Raw genomic sequence first — 19,952 nt, forward strand, 5'->3', positions numbered from 1 at the left:
TACAAGATCCTGAACGGCCTTGACAATGTGGACGTCGAAAGGATGATTCCTCTTGTGGGTGAATCCAGAGCTGGGGGCAAAGTTTTAAAATTAGGTGTCACCCTTTTAGGACAAAGGTGAGATGATTTTTTTCTCTCAAAGGATTATGCGGCTTTGCCTCAGGTGTGGTGGAAGGGGGAGGGTCACTGAATATTTTTAAGGTAGGGATAGATGGATTAGGCAAGGGGAACAAAGGTTATTGGGGTTAGATGGCAATGTGGCAATCGAAACACAAGGTCAACCATGATCTTATTGAATAGCGGAGGAGGCTCAAGGGGCCAAACGGTCTATTTCTTATGTTCTTAAGTGTCACTGGGATGCTGTGCCAGCTTTACCCTTGTTTTCAAAATACAAAAAAGTTATGATCAGTAAGAGAAGTTTCCCTCTGGGATTCGGCTTGCCCAACGAACAACACTGGCTGCAGTAGTAACATTTTCAGAAGTGAATATACCGTCCCTTAGTCTCTCCACGCCCTTTTACGATTTGAAAAATCACATGACAACCAGGCCTACACCAATAGTCACAAATGCCTGGAGAGGACTCAGGACACTAGGAGATAAGGGCCAGGGTGGTGGGAAGGAAGAATTGGTTGCAATTTCCCTACAAACAATTCCTTCTTATGGGGTAGCATTCACACACTATGAATGAGTGGTTTCAGTGATATTTTTGAAATTTCAGTGTCTGTATTTTATAACTTACCAACATAATTCAAAGGGTACACCTTGGAGCGAACACAACTGTGCTCATAGGACAACAGCCATTTCAAGAAACCTCTCAGTTTTTAGCAGGAGGCAAGAAAACCTAACCCAGCAAAATACAACAGAAAATTAAATTTCAGAGCATCTTCTTCAGTTATGGCCAAAGCTCTTGCCTTGGGGAATAGACTGACACAGTTTTCATTTGCATATGCAATAGGGTTTTACTTCCAAGAGGACAGCACCAATGAAGTGTACCTTCATTTGTGATCGTCAGAGCGGTTTTGTAGGTATTGTGCGTTTAGTATTACAGTGAAAGCTGATTAACGTGAATGTCCTGGTAATAAAAATCATAATTTTATCTGCATAAAAAAAAGGGAGACTAGGAGGAGGGAGCAAGACATGAATTATGGGGCATAATTCTCAACAAGGGAATCTATCAGAGATCCATATTGTCTTCTGATCGGTGATACAATCTCTTAAATTCTGTTTTATTTTGGAAAATAGCATAAATCTGTATGTTTCACTCTCTCCTAAGTGTCTTATTTTTCCTTGCACCAAGCATGACTCATTGCCAGCCCTCCAACACCACCTCTTCTGATATTCCAAGCTCCACAAAGGAATGCTCCTGGTTTCTGTTTGATAGTTCAACATGGATGTACAGTTAAGCTGGAGCATGGAAGTCAAACATAGAACTTAAATTTATCTCGCGCCTTTGTGTAATAAAACATTCCAAGACACTTCACAGTAGCATCGGAAAGACAAAACATGGCACAGAAGCTAATAAGTTGATATAAGGTCTTGACCAAAGAGCAAGGTTTCAAGGGGTGTCTTAAAGGAGAAAATAAAGGTGGATAATGGAGATGAGGGAACTCCACAGCTTAGGGCTAAGGCAACTCAAGCCAATGGTGCAGTGCATGCTTAAGAAGTCAGAATGAGATGAGCGCAGATGTCTCGGTGGGTTGTGGAGGTTAGAGACAGGACAGAGAGAGGCCATGGAGTGATTTGAAAACAAGAACAAGAATTTTAACATCAAGATGTTTCTTGACCAGGACCCATCATAGCTCAGTGAACAAGAGGATGATAGGCAAACGGGACTTGTGGGGTGAGTTAAGAAACTGGCAGCAGAGTTTTGGATGACTTCAAACTTATGGATCTTAGAATTTGGGAGATAGGTCAAGAGTGCATTGGAATAGTAAAGTCTAGAGCAAACAAAGGCACAAATGAGGGTTTCACTAGTAAATGAGCTGAGACAAGGGCGAAATTACAAAGAAATGGTCAGTGTTAGTGATATTGCATTTATGTAGTCGGATCCTAATCTCAGGGTCAAATGTTGCATATGATGCATGGCACAGAAACAGGCCACTTGGCCCAACCAGCCCATGTAAGTGTTTATGCTCCACTAGTGCCTCCTCCCATTTTACCTCAACTGAATCTAGCGTCTATTCCCTTCTCCCTCAAATGCTGGTCTAGTTTCCCCTTAAATGCATCTTTTCTATTCACTTCAACCACTACCAGTGGTAACGAATTCCACATTCTTACTATTCTTTGGTAAAGAAGTTTCTTCTGAATTGTCTGTTGAATTTCTTGGTGACACATGGATGGCATCTAGTTCTGCTCTTCCCCACAAGAAGAGACATTCTGTTTGGATCCACTCTATCAAAATATTTCATAACTTTGAAGACCTAGGTTGCAAACAGACTGGTTTAGTCTCAGCCTGCTGCCAAGGAGAGGAATCAAATCAGCAGCTAGGGAGTGGAGCTTGACTGGGAACTGAAAAGAATGGCTCCAGTTTCCCAATATTTAACTGGAGGAAACTTCTGCTCACTGAGTACTAGATGTCAGATAAGCAGTCTGGCATCCACCGTTGCTGTGTCATCACAAAACAATAACCTAAAGCACAGTAAAAATGACAATCCAAAATCATAAATCTATTTGTGAAACAACTCAGAGAATTCTTCTGTAATTGGATTTGTGTCAAGTCAACAAAGGATCGTACACAAAAACAATGAGATCTCTATTTGGGCCTGGGTCTCAACTAGCAAGAGAAACAAATCGTGGCCTCACCTGGGTCTCTTTAAACATTCCTGCTGACACAGTGGTCCATTTCTTCTCAGTTCCCAACAGTAACTGAACCTAAGTCAACAAACTTAAAGCAACTGGATAAAGCTGAAGCTGTCATAAAGATGTACGCACACGGACACAAAGTTAAAATCCAATCTCTCAAGTCTGCTCATCAGTTGAATCCTTTACACCCCCTTCAAAACAAAGAAGCTGCATCAGTCGATCAATATTAGACTACCAAGGTGCATTTTCTGCAAGAGCTGCAAGTAGGTTTTTGTCAATGATTAGAAGAATCAGCAATGCTAAAATCATATAGAACCATCAGAGAGAAGTAATTTCCAGAGGCAGACAAAAATTACAAATATGGAGAAAAAAGACATACAAAAATGCTGGAAAATACAAAGGCTCATTCACAACAAGGCAAAGAGAGGTAACATTATGGATCCAGACAAATTTGGCGGAGTATAAATTATTGCTAAATCAAATACTTTTGCTGTTTCGGTGGCTTGAATTCCAGGTGCAGGGTGTCTAACTACACATCACTCAAGTGGCCATCACACGTACAAACCAAGACAGTGAGCATCGGCAAATTATTCAACTGTTAGTCGGTGTTCACACTTGACATCTACACACTTGCACTTCCCAGCAGAGGTCAGTGTATAGTCGGAGAAGTTCAGTAGGCCAAGTGAAAATTACCAGATTGCCATAGAAACCAATTGACTAAATGAGTGTCACCTTCTGCTGTCTTTCCCCAGTTTGGCCTCACTTGTGATTCAAGAACCACAGCAATCTGGTTGATTCTTAGCTGCCCTCTGAAATGGCCTAGCAAGACACTCCATTCTATCAAACTGCTATAGCGAAGCCAATTAAAAATATAACTGGACAGACTTCCGAGCATTGAGATCAGCATTGGAAGAAACAAAAGCACAACCTGTCCAGTCTACCTTGCAAAATCCCCCTCATTAACATCTGGAAGCTTGTGCAAAAGTTGGTAGAGCTGCCCCACTGACTATTCAAGCAACAACCTGACACAGTCACGCTCACCAAATCAAATCTTAGATGCCCACTGCCCATGTCCAAGGCTCCTCCATCATCATCCCTGGGATGTCCTGTCCCACTGGCAAGGCAGATCAACCAAAGGTAGCAGCACGATGGAATACAGTCTAGAGGGAGAGGCCCTGGAGTCCAGAACATTGAATCCTGACCCCATGGAGTCTCATGGCATCAGGTCAAACTTGAGTAAAGAAACCTCATGCTGATGATAAGCTACTGCCCCTCCATCAGCTGACAAGTCAGTGCTCCACAATGTTCAACACCACAGAATGTTCACTGGGTGGGACACCCTTCAACAAGACAGGCTCGGCAGCACTACTAACCGAGTTCAAAGGACAAAGCTGCCAAAATTGTACCTATTGCAAGTAGCGAGAGAACAAATGAGGGAAAAGCCTGTTTGACCTCGTCCACACAAATATTTGGCAGCATTGGTAGGAGTGACCGCAGTATTGGTAAGAGAGTCCTTGTGAAAACCAAGTCCCATTCTCATCCTGAGGATACCCGCCATTATGTTGTGTGGCACTACCTACTAAATGGATTGGACTCAAAACATATCTACAGCTCAAAACTGGGCATCCATGAGGAGCTGAGAGTCATCAGCAACAGTAGAACTGTGTTCAACTACAATCTTATGAACGAGCATATCCCTCCCTCGATCATTACTCTCAAGCTAGAGGACCAAAGCTAGTCCAATGAGTAGCATAGGAAAGAATGCCAAGACCAGAACCAGGCATACCTAAAAATGAGATGCCAATCTGGTGAAGCTGCAAAACAGGATCACATGCATTCTAAACAGTGGAAACAGATTTCTACAGACAGGGTTAAGTGAACCCACAAATAGCAACTCAGATCAAAGTCCTGCGGTCTTGCCACACCCAGTCATGATTGGTCGTGGACAATTAAACAACTAACTGGAGGAGGCAGCTCTACAAATATCTGCATCCTCCAGCGCATCAGGGGGCTTGGCCTAAATAGCCAAGTGGTTATGGTACTGGGTTTGTAACCCCAAGATCAAGAGTTCAAATCTCACAATGGCAAACTATGAAACAATGTAACTTCATCTGAAACAGATGGAAACGGATTTGTACTCGAAAGAGTTACAAGTTAGCTGGTAAAGATCTCCAGCGCATCAGTGCAAAAGACAAGGCTAAACAATTTGCAACCATCTTTAGCCAGAAGTGCTGAATGGATAATCCATGTTAGTCTCCTCTGGAAATCCCCAGCGTCATAGATGTCAGTCTTCAGCCAATTCAATTCACTCCACATAAGAACAAGAAACAGCTGAAGGGATTGGATGCAGCAAAGGCCCTGACAACATCCCAACTGCAGTACTCAAGACTTGGGCTCCTGAAGTAACCACATCCCAAGCCAGTACAGCTACAAAGCAGGCATCTACCCAACCATGTGGAAAATTACCCAGGTACGTACCTATCCAGAAAAAGCAGGACAGCTTCAACTCACACAATTACAGCCTCATCATCAGCAAAGTAACGAGAGGTGTTGTCAACAGTGCTACCAAGTGGCACTTACTCAGAAACAACATGCTCAACAATGCTCAATTTGGGTTTCACCAGGACCACTTAGTTCTCAACCTCATTACAGCCTTGGTCCAAGCATGTACAAAAGACCTGAGTTCCAATGGTGAGGCGAAAGTGATTGCTCTGACGCCAAGGCACTATTTGACCGAATGTGGATTAAGGTGCCTGAGCAAATTCAGTCGATGGAAATTAGGGGGAAAACTTTCCACTGGATAGAGTCACACAGAGTACAAAGGAAGATGGTTTCAGTTGTTGGAGGCCAAATACCTCTGCACCAGGATATTGCTCCAGGGGTTCCTCAGGTAGTATTCTCGATCCAACCATTTTCAGCTCCTTGATAAATAACCTTCCCTTCAACATAAGATCAGAAGTAGAGATGTTCACTGATGATTGCACAGTGTTCAGTTCATTTGCAATTCTACAATAGTCTGAAAGAGTCTGTGCTTGCATGCTGCAAGGCCGACACAGCATTCAGGCTTAGGCTGGGAATTCTGTTGTGTACTGACGACCCAAGACTTGCCAGCCATCTACAAAGGTACAAGTCAGGGGTCTTATACTTTCTACTTGCCTGGATGAATACTGTCCTAATAACACTAAAGAAGCTCGACAACATCCACAAAGCAGCTGTTTGATCGGCACCCTATCCACCACCTTCAACATTCACTTCTTCCACTGCCCGGGCACAATGATAGCAGTGTGTATACCATAAGATGCACTGCAGCAACTCATCAAGCTCCTTCAACAACACTTCGCAAACCTGTTACCTCAACAGCCAGGAAGGACAAGGGCAGCAAACGCATGGGATTTCCACCACCTGCACGTCCCCCTCCACAATCCTGACTTGGAACTATATTGCCATTCCTTCACTGACACTAGCTCAAAATCCTGGAACTCATTTCCTAAAAGGGCTGTTGGCATACCTACATCACAAAGAGTGCAATGGTTCATGAAGGAGCTCACAGTCATCTTCTCAAGGGCAACTAGGGATGGGCAACAAATACATGCCAGTGATGCACATAAGCCCAAGATCAGATAAATAAAAAAAAACACAACAGAGGATCTCAACAAGGAACTCCACAGTGTCCTAAACAAGAAAGCCATAATCATTTCCAGAGTTATACTCTCTACCCCAGTTGCACCATATACCTTCACTCTCCTCTATTCATCCCCATATCTCCATTTTAACTATTCCAGTACAGGATATCATGTTCTGAACAGACAAACCACAGCAAAGCAGAGATTCAATTCAGCTTATCTGTCCAGCACCTTACTGGGAACAATGGGAGCATCATGTTGTCTTATACAAACATAGCCATATTTGAACAGTTTCAAAATGCTGAAAGGTATTGTATGAATAAGAAATATATTGCACGCTAATATGGAATAAAAGTTGTCTTGCTGCTCCAGTGCGTACACACAGTCAATACTGGTGACTAATAAAAAGAGGAAGTCATTGGCCTGATTTCCAGCTTGTGAAATAGAAATCTATCAGCATATCCGAGTTAGCAACAGAACATTGCTTGTCTAGTTCAACATTTCCAATCACTAGCTAGTGAGCCTGGTGGAAATTGTACATACATGGACATCAGACATTAGAGGTTATGCAACATCTCTTCAGTCTTGCCCTGCTGACATTCCACGTAGGTGTGTGGAGTATTCACATCTGCTTGGACTTTCGGACTGAACTGCCTGTGTCTGTATATTCTATGTAGTATGTTAGCAGTCTTACCAAGATGCAGCACCCTGGTTCTAAGCTCCACATGGAGTTTTCGGTGTTGATTTTATGCGTCAGCTTTCCATCGACTATGACTTGTTTCCCGCTTCCTTCAAACACAGCCACACGTAGCCAGTTGCTCTGTATGTCTACAGAAACCTACGTGCAAACACAAATCATTTCATTTTTACACATCAGTTCCACTTCCCAATTGCATTTTAGGTTAGTCCAAAAGGTTTAGATGAAATATAGTACTGCAATTTCATATTTACCTTCAGTTATCAGAGTTCTGATCATTCCCAGCCTTTGCAAATTTTAAATCTATGATTAGTATTCTTTTCTGGACCTGAGAGCATGAAACTAAGGCAGTAAGCAAAATGATACCACTTCATCCTTCAAGTGGAATGGAAGAAAGTCTAATTTTATAAAAATTAAAATCAATCTCTCGCAGCTAGTGACAAAACAATGTCACTCAATGATATGCAGTAAGTCTCTAGGATTTTGGAATGCACTGCCTGATTAGTAAATGGAAACAAGTTCAATAATAGCCTTCAAAAGGAAACTAGATAAATACATGAAGGAGAAAAAAACTGTAGGGTAATGGGCAAAGAGGAGGGGGAGTGGGCCTAACTGAATTACTTTTTGAAAGAGCCAGCACAACTTCAATGCGAAAATACCTTCTTTGGTACTGTACCACACACCCTTGAATGAGCCTTTTGCCCATCCTGTATTGGGAACTAGTGTGTGCCACAAGATTTGGGAATGGGGTAACTACAAAGATTTGATAATAGCACTTGGATCAGGTATTTGGCCAGAACTGAGTGAACTCCCTCCTTTTTAAAAAAAACTTTCCAAGGGATCTTGAACATCCATCTGAATCATCAAAATTGAGTTCCATCCAAAAAGCAGTACCTTCAACAGTGCAACATCATTTTTAAGCATCTAGCATTGCTGACAAGATCAGCATTTCTTGTACATCCCTTTTGTGATGGTGGTACCTTCTTGAACCGCTGCAGCACATCTAGTGCATGTAGTGCTGTTAGAAAACAAGTTCCAAGTTTTTGACCAGCAACAGTGAAGGAACACGACATAGTTCCAAGTCAGGGTGGTATTTGGCTTGGGAGGGAACTGGCAGGTGGCAGTGCTCCCATGCATCAGCTTCCTGTGCCCTTCTAGGTGGTAGAGGTCACAGATTTGGAAAGTACTGTCGAGTGAGGCTTGAAAAGTTGCTGTAGTGCATCTTTGTAGCTGGTGCACATTGCTGCCACTGTGCGCCAATGGTGGATGGGATGCCAATCAAGTGGACTACTTTATTCTGCATGGTATTGAACTTCTCGACTGATGTTAGAGCTGCACTCATCCAGAGAAGGTGCAGAGTATTCCATTACACCCCTGACTTGCTTCTTGTAGATGGTGGACAGGCTTCGAGGAGCCAGGAGGTGAGTTACTCATTGCAGAATTCCCAGCTTCTGACTGCTTTTTTAGCTACAGTATTTATGTGGCTGGCCTGTTAGGTTTCTGGTCAACGGCAGCCCTCAGGTGGGGGATTCAGCAATGATGATTATTTTTTTTCATTGGATGTGGGTGTTGCTGGCAACATGAGCATTTGTTGCCCATCCCTAATTGCTAGGCGATTTCAGAGAGCAGTTAAGGGTCAACCACAAAGCCATCAAAGGGAGATGGTTAGATTCTCTTTTGTTGGAGATGGTCATTGCCCTGGAACTTGTGTGGCATGAATGTTACTTGCCACTTATCAGCCCAAGTCTGAATGTTGTCTACCATCTGTTTCAGTATCTGAGGAGTCACGAATAGTACTGAACATGGTGCAATCATCAACAAACAACCCCCACTTCAGGCCTTACGATGGAGAGAAGGTTATTGATGAAGCAGCTGAAGATGATTGGGCCAAGAGCACTACTGCTGAAGAACGGCTGCAGCCATATCAAGGGGCTGAGACGTTTGAGCTCCAACAACCACAACCATCTTCCTGTGTGCTAGGTGTGACTTCATTTAGCTTATTGTTTTCCCCAATTCCCATTGACTTGAATTTTGCTCAGGCTCCTTGATGTCACACACTGTCAAATGTTACCTTGATGTCAAGTAGAGTCCCCTCTCACCTTACCTGCATGAGCTCCAATTCAAATTGTCATGGGACTCAAACATACAACTCAACTCACAGTGCCACCAACTTAACCAAGATGGATGGCCAGAGCTGGTATTGCCTGAAATGTTGACCCATCCAACTTTTTAAGGACCAATACTTAATGAATGAGCAAGACCAAAAATTTCACATCGTCTTTATTTGTCAAGTCTGGTGGAACACACCTAACATTAAATACACAAATTAACACCATCTCCTCAAACTAAAACAGTAGCAAGAAATTTCGAAAGCTTAAGGCCTTTTGTGCAAGGATTAACCTAGGTCACAGTTTACCTACTTGTTAACATTCAGCTTCCAAATGCAATGAGTTATGGACTGTTTGCTTGTAGCCCAACTCCATTTGATCCAGATAACTGTCAATGCTGAACCACAAAACTATAAGGCCCCATAAGACATAGGAGCAAAAATTAGGCCATTCGGCCCATCGAGTCTGCTCCACCATTCAATCATGGCTGATAAGTTTCTCAACCCCATTCTCCAACCTTCTCCCCATAACCTTTGATCCCCTTACCAATCAAGAACCTATCTATCTCGGTCTTAAATACACTCAATGACCTGGCCTCCACAGCCTTCTGTGGCAATGAATTCCATAGATTCACCACTCTCTGGCTAAAGAAGTTTCTCCTCACTTCTGTTCTAAAAGGTCTTCCCTTTACTCTGAGGCTGTGTCCTCGGGTCCTAGTCTCTCCTACTAATGGAAACACCTGAACGAAATCTTCTCAGGTTATAACTACAATCTAATCCCAATAATCTAGTTTGCCAAAAACATTGTGTTTTCAGCAGATTACTGCTTGGACCACTATTGCTGATCGAACATGCACAGGTAACAGCATTTATTGAAGAGAAACAGTGCACCGACACTCCCTGCACTCAAGCTTTGGGTGTGCAAGTCAGATAGTTCTGACTCAATCAGGTTTTAGACTTCAGCACTTGACCTGCTCCAGTCTTACTTCACCAGCATAATTTTCCACCCACTCCTAATGGCATCAAATTCTCCTGAGTTCTTAGGCACTGGTAGACTATCTGTACCCCATCCAGGAGACTATTCTTATGTCTGAGTAATATCAAGCTATTTATTCTACCAAAATTTGGTTTTGATTACGGCCAACAGCTTTCCAACTGGCATTGCTGGTTAGTATTCAGCAGCACAATTCGTTTTCAGCACCCAAACTGTTGTCACAGCCAAGATCAGTGCAGATCAGGAATCAAATCTGGGACCTTCAGATGGATGGCTTTGTGGTGCACTGGACAAAGCCTTGGCCTATTTAGTCATCAGGACGTTTGGCAAGGTTGAATTTATTTCTCTCAGCCAAGAATTCTGAACCAGTTATACCTATAACATCAATAGGATGAATAACATCAATAGAATAAGTTGGAATCTGGTGTAGAATGCATGAGATTAGCTAATACCTGTTTTCCTTTCACAATCGCCTTGGACACTGGCACCTTCACTTCCAGGTCAGTGTAATCCTGGGACCAAGTGTAGTTGTCCCTCACAGCCCCATTGTAGCTGTCAGAATTTTCCTCACTTTTCCTGCAAATAAACCAACAAACAAGTAATCACAGGCAACATGTTGTTCCTAAAACTGTAAAAAGGTGATAACAGTGCTGGCTGTGACTTGCTCATGGCCAAGTGCCCAGTGTCAAGAAGCATTCTTTATAGAGCATAGCTAGCGCCATCTGTATCAAGAACCCCAATGAACCAGTATGACAGTTCCATTTGCTCAAAGCACGATTTCCAAGATTGGGCCAAATTGGAAATAATGTTATATTAGCTGTGCCAAAACTCCATTCACAGATCATCCTGCCATCCAGCAAAGGGCAGTTTCAACTCATCAGCTGGGTAGGATTCAAAACCAAGAGATTTGAGAACAGTGTGCTAACTCATTGCAATTCCCCAGTAGTGTTTTGAAAAAAAGTCAAGTAGATTACTTTTGTCCCAATCAAGGGACCTTAATATCAATCAAGAGGTTCAACATAGCGTGTGCACCGGCAATGTGCCCAGTTTGAGTAGCCGGAGAGGAGGGCAATGGATATTTCAACTGTTCCACAAGCTTAATCATTGTGGGAAGTTGTACATTTATTTACATGAATGGGACTGGGTCTGTGTTGTACCATAAATAAACAAAGCACAGAATCTTTCTCAAAAATCTTCTTCATTCTGCATTCATATCCTCCTGGCCAGAAGTTTCATGAACATTCAGAAAACTTTCCCCTAAATTTTATGAATTATACCTGTTATTATGTACATTTAGCAAAGTGTGGTACAATAAAACATTTATATTAACTTAATTATTTTTCTGTTCCAATCGCGTACTTTTTAGTTCTTGGCTTTCTAGCCAATAGTCAGATATCCAAAATGCTAAGTCACTCAGTGCACAATTATTTAAGCCATGCAGAAATGCTCAATTTTGTTGGGGTTTCATTTTGTAAATGTAAAGAAATCTGAATTCTTTTTGTTTATCCTTTAAATAATAATTCTCTAATACCTGCCATTTCCTCCCACATCTATTTATATGCTCTCACTTCCCTCTCCTGAACCCTCACTCTGGAGACGAATGGCGAGGCAGGAAGAGCAGCTTCAAGTCATGCAAAAAAAGACTTGGGTTCTAATCGTCCTAGCTGGACACTTCTGCACCATCGGGTCCCATGCTTTAATAATCGCGGAGCTCCAGTTAGATCTGGAACTTGAACAGGAACGTAGGTTTGGGAGACGGAAATGGTGAGAAGGTGAGCCAGGGAGTGGGAGGTTCGGTAAAAGGGTGGGTTGCTCACAGGAGAGGCCACAAGTCGAACGATCAGGCACAGGGAGAGGCCGCAAATTGGAAAGTTAGAGCACAGGAGAGGCGCTCCAAAATGGCACCAATCGGGTCACACAGGAAACAACGTTAAAATGAATCTCATGATGGTCAGAGAGATTACAGGCCACATAAACTTAAAAAGAAACAATATTAAACAGGGCAATGTTAAACCTGGATTTACCATATTGCCCCACGCTATCCGTTCTGCCAAAATGCATCAATTCACACTTATCTGTATTAAATTCTATCTGCTGCTTGTCTGCCCATTCTGCTTGTCTATCTATGTACTGTTGTAGTTGATTTGTATCATCATCATGCTTGAAACTCCTCCAAGTTTGGTATCATCAGCAAATTTTGAAATTTTACTCTGTATCCCAATACTCAAGTCATTAATACATAGCAAAGGCAGCAGTGGTCCTAGGATTGCTCCTTGGGGAACACCACTGTCTACCATCCTCCAGCTGAACTATTTATGCCAACTCGCTGTTTTCTGTCCCTAAACCAAATTTTTATCCAGGCCCACACTGACCCTCCCTATTCCGTGAGTGCCTATTTTGTTAACCAGACTTTTATGTGGTGCATAGTTAAACACTTTCTTAAAATTCATATAGACAACATCCACTGTATTCCTCCCATTAACCTTTTCTGTTACTTTATCAAAAAATTCAATTAGTCAAGCACGATCTGCCTTTTACAAATCTGTGTTGGTTATCTTAAATTAACTCAAACCTCTCCAGGTGCAAGTTGATCTCTTCCCTGATTATTTTTCCTGAAATCTTAAACTAACTAGCCTATAGTTGTGAGAACTGTCTTTCTGAATTAGGGTACCACATTTGCCTCTTCCCAATCCTCTGACGCCTCCCCAGATCTAGGGAAGACAGGGAACCTTTGGTAACCCCTTCGAATATGTCCACCTGCATTTCCATGAGCAACCTGGGATACAAGCTATCCAGACCAGGCCATATAGCCACTGACATAGTCAGACTTTCCAGCACCTCCTCCCTCTCAATTTTTACCTATCCATTTACCTTGATATCTCCACGTCTACCAACACTTCATCAGATTCTTCCTCCTTAGTAAACACCATACAAAGTACTCATTATGTATTCTAGCCTTGCCCTACACTTTTAAGCATATACCACTCTCTTTGTCCTGAACTGTATCAGAACCCTCCACAATTTTCAACAACTCTACTAAATCTCCCGTTAAGCTTCTCCAATTAGAGAGAAAAATACTACTTCCCTCATCTCTCATTCCTGGTGCCATTCCAATAAATATCCTTCCCATCCTCTCTAAGAGCTTGACAAGCTTCCTCAAGTGTTTTTCCCACAATTGGTCATAATACTCCAGCTGAGGACTAACCATTGATTTAAAAAGGTATGGTATGCTTTTGCACTCATTCCCTCAGTTATAAAGCACAGGATTTCATACTTTTTTAAAAACAGCCTTATTAGTTTATTTAGCCATGTTCAAAGATTTGTGTGTGTCAATCTCCAGATCTCTCTGTTCATGTGTGAAATGATTCATTCTGGTAGGAAGAACAAGGAGTGGCACTGTAAATTCAAGAGCACAATTCTAAAGGGGCAGAGGGACCCAAAGGTACATATGCACAAATCACTGAAGTAGCGCAGGTTGAGATAGCAGTTAGGAAAGCATACAGGATAATCCTGGGCATTATAAATAGGGGGACCTTCAGTACAAAAACAAGGACATTCTGATAAAACTGTATAAAACATTGGTTCAGTTTCAACTGGAGCATTATTCAAGTTCTGGGCACCACAGTTTAGGAAGAATGTGAAGGCAATAGAGAGGGTGCAGGAAAAATTCATGAGAACCCTATCAGGGATGAAAAACTTCAGTTAAGTGGACATGTTGGAAAAGCTGGGACTGCTCTCTTTGGAGAAATGAATGTTAAGAGATTTGATAAAGGTGTTCAAAATCACGAGGGGTCTGGACAGAGTAGATAGGGAGGAATTATTCCCATCTGCAGAAGGATCCAGAATTAGAGGGTGGTTGGCAAAAGAAACAACAGCAATATTAGGAAGGACTTTCTTTTTACACACGTGAACAATTAAGATCTAGAGTGCACTGTCTGAGTAAGTGGTGGAGGCAGATTCAATTGAGGGCTTTAAAGAAAATTGGATAATTTATCTGAAAAGAAAAAAATCTGCAGGGTTACAAGGAAAAGGTGGGCAAGTGGGTCAAGGTGAGTTGCTCTTGCAGAGAGCCAGCAGAGACATGACAGGCCAAATAGGCTTAATAAGTATATTCTGAGTACGAAGAAAAATTCTAAAAGGAGGGCCCACCATCCGAGATTAACTGAAGAAGTAAAGCATCAAATCTAAGGAAAAGGCAAAGAACTGTGTAAAATTGAGTGGCAGGTCAGAGAATGACTAAAAGATTCATCAAGAGGAAGAAATTAGAGTATGAGAGGAAGTTAGCTAGAAATGTAAAAATGGATAGCAAGAGTTTCTATAGGTACTTAAAAAGGATAAGAATAAGTAAAGTGAGTGTTGGTCCTCTACAGCGTGATAATGGGGAGTTAATAGTAGATTATAATGAAATGGCAGATGAAACAAACAAATATTTTGCTCCTGTCTTCATTATAGAAGATACCATAAACATTCCACTGATTACTGTGAATCGGGAGGTGGAAGGGAGAGGGGAACTTGATGAAATTACAAATCATCAGGGAAGCAGAGTTGAGCAAAATAACAGAGCTGTGGGCTGATAAGTCTCCAGGTCCTGATGGACTTAATTCTAGGGTCTTAAAAGAAGTGGCTAACAGGGTAGTAGATCTGTTGGTGTTAATTTTCTAAACTTTTCTGGAAAGATACCATCAGACTGGAAAATAGCAAATGTAATCCCTCTATTCAAGAAGGGAAGGAGGCAGAAAGAATTAAACTATAGGCCAGTTAGCTTGACGTCTGTTGTGGGGAAGGTGTAAGAATCAATCATTAAGGAGGTTATAGCTGGGCACTTAGAGAAACTTAAGGTAACTGGCAAAGTTTTACAGAAGGGAAATCATGTTTCAGCAATTTATTGGAGTTCTTTGAAGGCGTAACATGCGCTTTGGATAAAGGGGAGCCTGTGAACATACTATCCTTGGATTTCCAGAAGGCATCTGATAAGGTGGCACATCAAAGGTTATTGCGAAAATAAAAGTTCATGATGTAGGGAGTAAGATGTTAGCATGGACAGAAGATTGGCTGGCTGGCAGAAAACACAGTATGCAAAAATGTGCATTTTTCTGATTGGTAGGATGTGATGAGTGGAATCCCTCAGGGATCTGTGCTGCAGCCTCAACTTTTTACATTTTATATCAATGACTTAGATCAAGGGAGCAAAGGCATGGTAGTTACATTTGCAGATGACACAAAGATAGGCAGAAAAGCATGTTGTGAAAAGGACATAAGGAAGTTACCGATAGATATAGATAGGTTAAGTGAGTGGGCAAAGATCTGGCAGATGGAGTATAATGTGGGAAAATGTGAAGTGTCTCACTCTGGCAGGAAGAATAAAAAAGCACTATCACTTAAATGGAGAATGATTGCAGAAATCTGAGGTGCAGAGAGATCTAGTTGTTCTCGTACATGAGTCATAAGAAGTTAGTATGCAGGTACACCAAGTAATTAAGAAGGCTAATGGAATGCTATCCTTTATTACAAGGGGAATTCAACATAAAAGTAAGGATGTTCTGCTTCAGTTATACAGGGTATTGGTGAAACCACATCTTGAATACTGTGTGCAGTTTTGGTCTCCTTATTTAAGAAAGGATGTAAATATGTTGGAGGTAATTCAGAGGAGGTTTACTAGATTGATACCTGGAATGAGCAGGTTGTCTTATAAGGATAGGCTGGGCAGGCGAAGCTTGTTTGCACTAGAGTTTCGAAGAGTGAGGAGTGACTTGATTGAAATATATAAGATCCTGAATGGTCTTGACAAGTTGGACGTAAAAAGGATGTTCCCTGTTGTGGGTGAGTACAGAATTAGGGGGCACTGGTTTAAAATTAAGGGTCGCCCTTTTGGGACGGAGATAAGGAGAATTTTTTTTCTCTCAGAGGGTCATGCGATTTAGGAACTCCCTGCCTCAGGAGGCAGTGAAGGTTGGGTCACTGAATACTTTTAAGGCAGAGAAAGATGATTCTCTTGCCTAACAAGAATCTAATGGTTATCAGGAGTAGATAGGAATGTGGAATTTGAAACAAACAGATCAGCCATGATCTTATTGAATGGCTGAGCAGGCTCGAGGGGCCGAATGGCCTCCTTCTGCTCCTGTTTTGTATATTTGTATAACCTCCTTCTGTGCTGGAATCATGATGTGATTCCATGATTCTGTGCTCATCCTTTGAAATTGTACCACTTAATTGATATTGCCATTCCTCGTTATTAGTTCCAAAACGGATCCAGTTGACTCTATTTTAAAAATCTTTTCTCCTATTCCTTTCAGAGTCCCTCAAGCTGTCATATCAGGGACACGGATTCAGTCAAATATAAACACTAAAGAAGGGAGCAGTCACACAGTGAGTCAAACCCCGTGACAAGTAATATCTGCAATGCAGCAGAGAATCTGCCACATTTGCTTGCTGCAGTGAGGTGGAACCCGAGTATAAACAGGGAGAAGCAGAAGCACCAACCAATCTCGGGTCTCCTGAAAAAGACTGTTATTTTCTATATCCTCAGAACTATTACACAGGTGGATGTTGATTCTTATTCCCCAATTTATTAAAGAACAAACATACTTGGAAGGCTCAAAATGCTCCTGTTTCACAACTGGTGCAGCAACGGTGCCCTCTAGCTGTTTATCATTAGCTGCGGGCTGCTGCAAATCTGCCACCGTCTCTTGGTCATCTCTCTCTGTGCTCACTGTGTTCTGTCCAGCCGCCTCTGCTTCAGGTTGCTCCTCTGCTGCTGACTCAATCTCCACCTCCTGGCCAGGGAGTGGGACACATGCCTTCTCTTCTTCCATTTTCCTGTTCTTCAGTTTCTTCTCCAGCTCTTTCACCCGTTTCTCATTATCTTCAATGGAATATCGTTCAAACTTCTTGAAAGCCTTTAAATCAAAATGAAACAAAGTTATAAAAACATAGGCTGCACTTGGCCCATTTGCTTTCAAGATTGTAATTCACTGAAGGTATCAAGGGACACAGTGCTAAGGTGAGAGAATAGAACTGAGGTACAGATCAACCATGATCTCATTGAATGGCAAAGCAGGCTGGAGGAGCTGAATGACCTACACCTGTTTCTATATTCCTAAAGCAGTGTGTGCCCAACTAACAAGTCAAATAACAAATCTCGGTTGTGGTGGGACTAGCTGAAATAGTTAACAAGAGTCCGGCCCTTTCCCTTGCAGAAGCCACTCCCAAGATTGAGGCAATAAAAGCCTCAGCAATTACTCAAGTACAACGCAAAATGAGTTTGGGGACTCTAAATTCAGAACCCTATGGGTGTCATTGTACAGTACTGAACTGTTCAGAAGTCAGCAATGACTTTCATTTACATAGCACCATTGGGAAATATCTCCAGATGCTGGAAGTACAATCAAACTAAATTTGATGTGGAGATATTTGAAATGCAATGTATGATGGATGCTGGAAATACTCAGCAGCTCTGACAACATCTGTAGAGAGAGAAATAGAGTGAACATTTCAGGTGGATGACCTTTTATCAGAACTGACATGAGTATTCTAGGAATTTTTTTTAATTACAGAGATAATGGAACAGATGACCAAAGGTTTGGTTTAAAAAGCTAAGGTTCAAAGAGGGTCACCGCCACCAGGTGGAGCGATTAAAATCAGGAATGTGCCAAAGGCCAGAAATGGAGCAATGCAGAGATCTCAGGGGGATATAGGGAAAGAAGAAGCTATGAAGAAAGGAGGGGTAAGGTCGTGGAGGTATTGAAAACAAGGATGAGAATTTTAAATTTGAGGTGCTGCCAGCCTGGAAGTCTATGAAATCACCATATTGGTGCAAGAGAGGTTGCTTTCCTGGGCTAATGGCTTCAGTTCACATCCAAAAGGTGCTTGAGCAGCCCAAGAGTTGTCCTCTGATTTTCCCCATGGCTTAACACTACCCAAGTACACGGTGAATCAGTAATATACTTATTTTAGTAAATCATGTTGAAGCATTAAATTAAACCGTGCAAGCTTCTCTCTCAACAGTTACCATATACTTCTGTGTCTGAAAGAACTTTTGTGCGATTGACATCATAGTCCAAGGTCATGCTCTTCTTTAAAAGTGCATGTGGGAACATCTGCATCCTAATGTTAGATGTGATTGACTTGAATTGCATTCAACATAATGGTTTCCAACACAGTTAAATTGGTGGCTAATATTCATATTAAAATCTACAAAGAACTGGTGATTGTGTAGGGGACTTAAAAATGAAAGAACAATCATCAGCAATCAGAGTTTTGTAAAGGGTTTGAATGAAATCACAAAGTGCCATCGCAAAACATAAGATTACAGGATCTAAAATAATGTGGTCACAGAATAATAAATATAAAGCTTTAATACATCCATTGGTCATGAAAGGAGCAATATTATTGCAAGACTTTCTTTTAAAGGATTATTTTTTGACAATACAGTCCCAGAATATTTAGCACACTGGTTGCTGCTTGTTTCTAAACTTTCAAAGTCTCAAAGTCAACAGAAACAACTTCCGATTTTCAAAGATTTTAAATATAAAAAGTGACCTTCCTCATCTTGATGTCAAGTCCAAAACCATCAACTATGGCAGATTAAGTCCACTTCTATAGCTTTCAGGGACCATGGTGAGAAGCAGGTCAGACCACAGAAAGGTTCATTTTATTGCTGTGCTTGACAGAGTAACCTGGGCAAATAACACAAGGCAAGTCCATCAATACAAACATCTTGACTCAGAGGTGTGGGAAGGCAGCTCAGCAAAGGGAAATACTTGTCCTCTCTGAAAATATTTGCGGTCACATTTGTATCTTTATTGCTACAATATTTCTTTAAATACAGGATTTCTAGTTATTCTTTCACCCAAAAACTTAAACAAAATCAAAATGTCTCCCTCTGCAAAAGGCAACGTAAAGCTGTCCATGCATTCAAAAAGACCAAGGAATCCAAGTACAAATTTTTTCAATAGTCTAGGCTTGTTATTTGTTTATAGTAACAGAATACAAAAGTCTAATTGGGAATTGTTTTCTCCACAGTTGAAAAGGCAGGTTTTACATCTAATAAGCTTAGTATTATTTGAGGAATAAACACTATTTCTTTAAAATATGCCGGTTATAATTTCAGCATCTATTATCGAAGAAAACAACTTTACAACTACCAGTCTTGTTCCCTGACAAAGTCCTCACTTAAGCTTCAACTTTCATAGCAACATTGTATCTGAATAAACTGCAATTAAATGAATCCTTCAAAATGATATACTAAAATAAGTATATTACTGATTCACCAGTAGGCGTTAAGTGATAGGGAAATCAGAGGTCCACCCCTGGCGGCTCAAGCACTTTCTGAATGTGGGTTAAAGCTGTAAGTCCAGAAAAACATCCCACTTTGCACCAGTATGGTGATCTCATAAACTTTCAGTCTGGCAACACCTCAATTTTAAAATTCTTCTTGTTTTTAATATTTCCACCCCCTTATACCTCCTATCTTTGTAACTTCTTCCAATCCTATATCCCGCTGAGATCTCTGTGCTGCTCCTTCTTTGAGCCCAACGCTGTGTGGTGGCATGTCTACTGGAGTTCGACTGTGTCAAAACTCTGGAAGGTAGAGACAGTTATCTTCTTTGTCAATGGAACCAACTCTGACATATTCTATTAATTCACCTGACACTGTCAAGAAGATATTATAATGTTAATGGAAATTATTTTAAAGTAGAGTTTAGTGGTGTCTGTGTCTATGTACGCATGT

General features: G+C 41.4%; 1 protein-coding gene across 1 annotated transcript in view; it reads right to left on the minus strand.

The window, feature by feature from the left end:
* nudcd3 (NudC domain containing 3) overlaps positions 1-19,952 on the minus strand; it is a 36,427-nt gene that overhangs the window by 13,174 nt on the left and 3,301 nt on the right. Inside the window, exons 2-4 of the mRNA XM_041210191.1 lie at positions 16,808-17,118; positions 10,675-10,798; positions 7,119-7,262 (exon numbers count right to left, since the gene is read on the minus strand). Of these exons, the coding sequence (XP_041066125.1) occupies positions 7,119-7,262; positions 10,675-10,798; positions 16,808-17,118 (579 nt within the window). The remainder of the gene's footprint in view (positions 1-7,118; positions 7,263-10,674; positions 10,799-16,807; positions 17,119-19,952) is intronic.

The sequence above is a fragment of the Carcharodon carcharias genome, chromosome 17, assembly GCF_017639515.1.
Source record: "Carcharodon carcharias isolate sCarCar2 chromosome 17, sCarCar2.pri, whole genome shotgun sequence".
Taxonomy (NCBI): Eukaryota; Metazoa; Chordata; class Chondrichthyes; order Lamniformes; family Lamnidae; genus Carcharodon; species Carcharodon carcharias.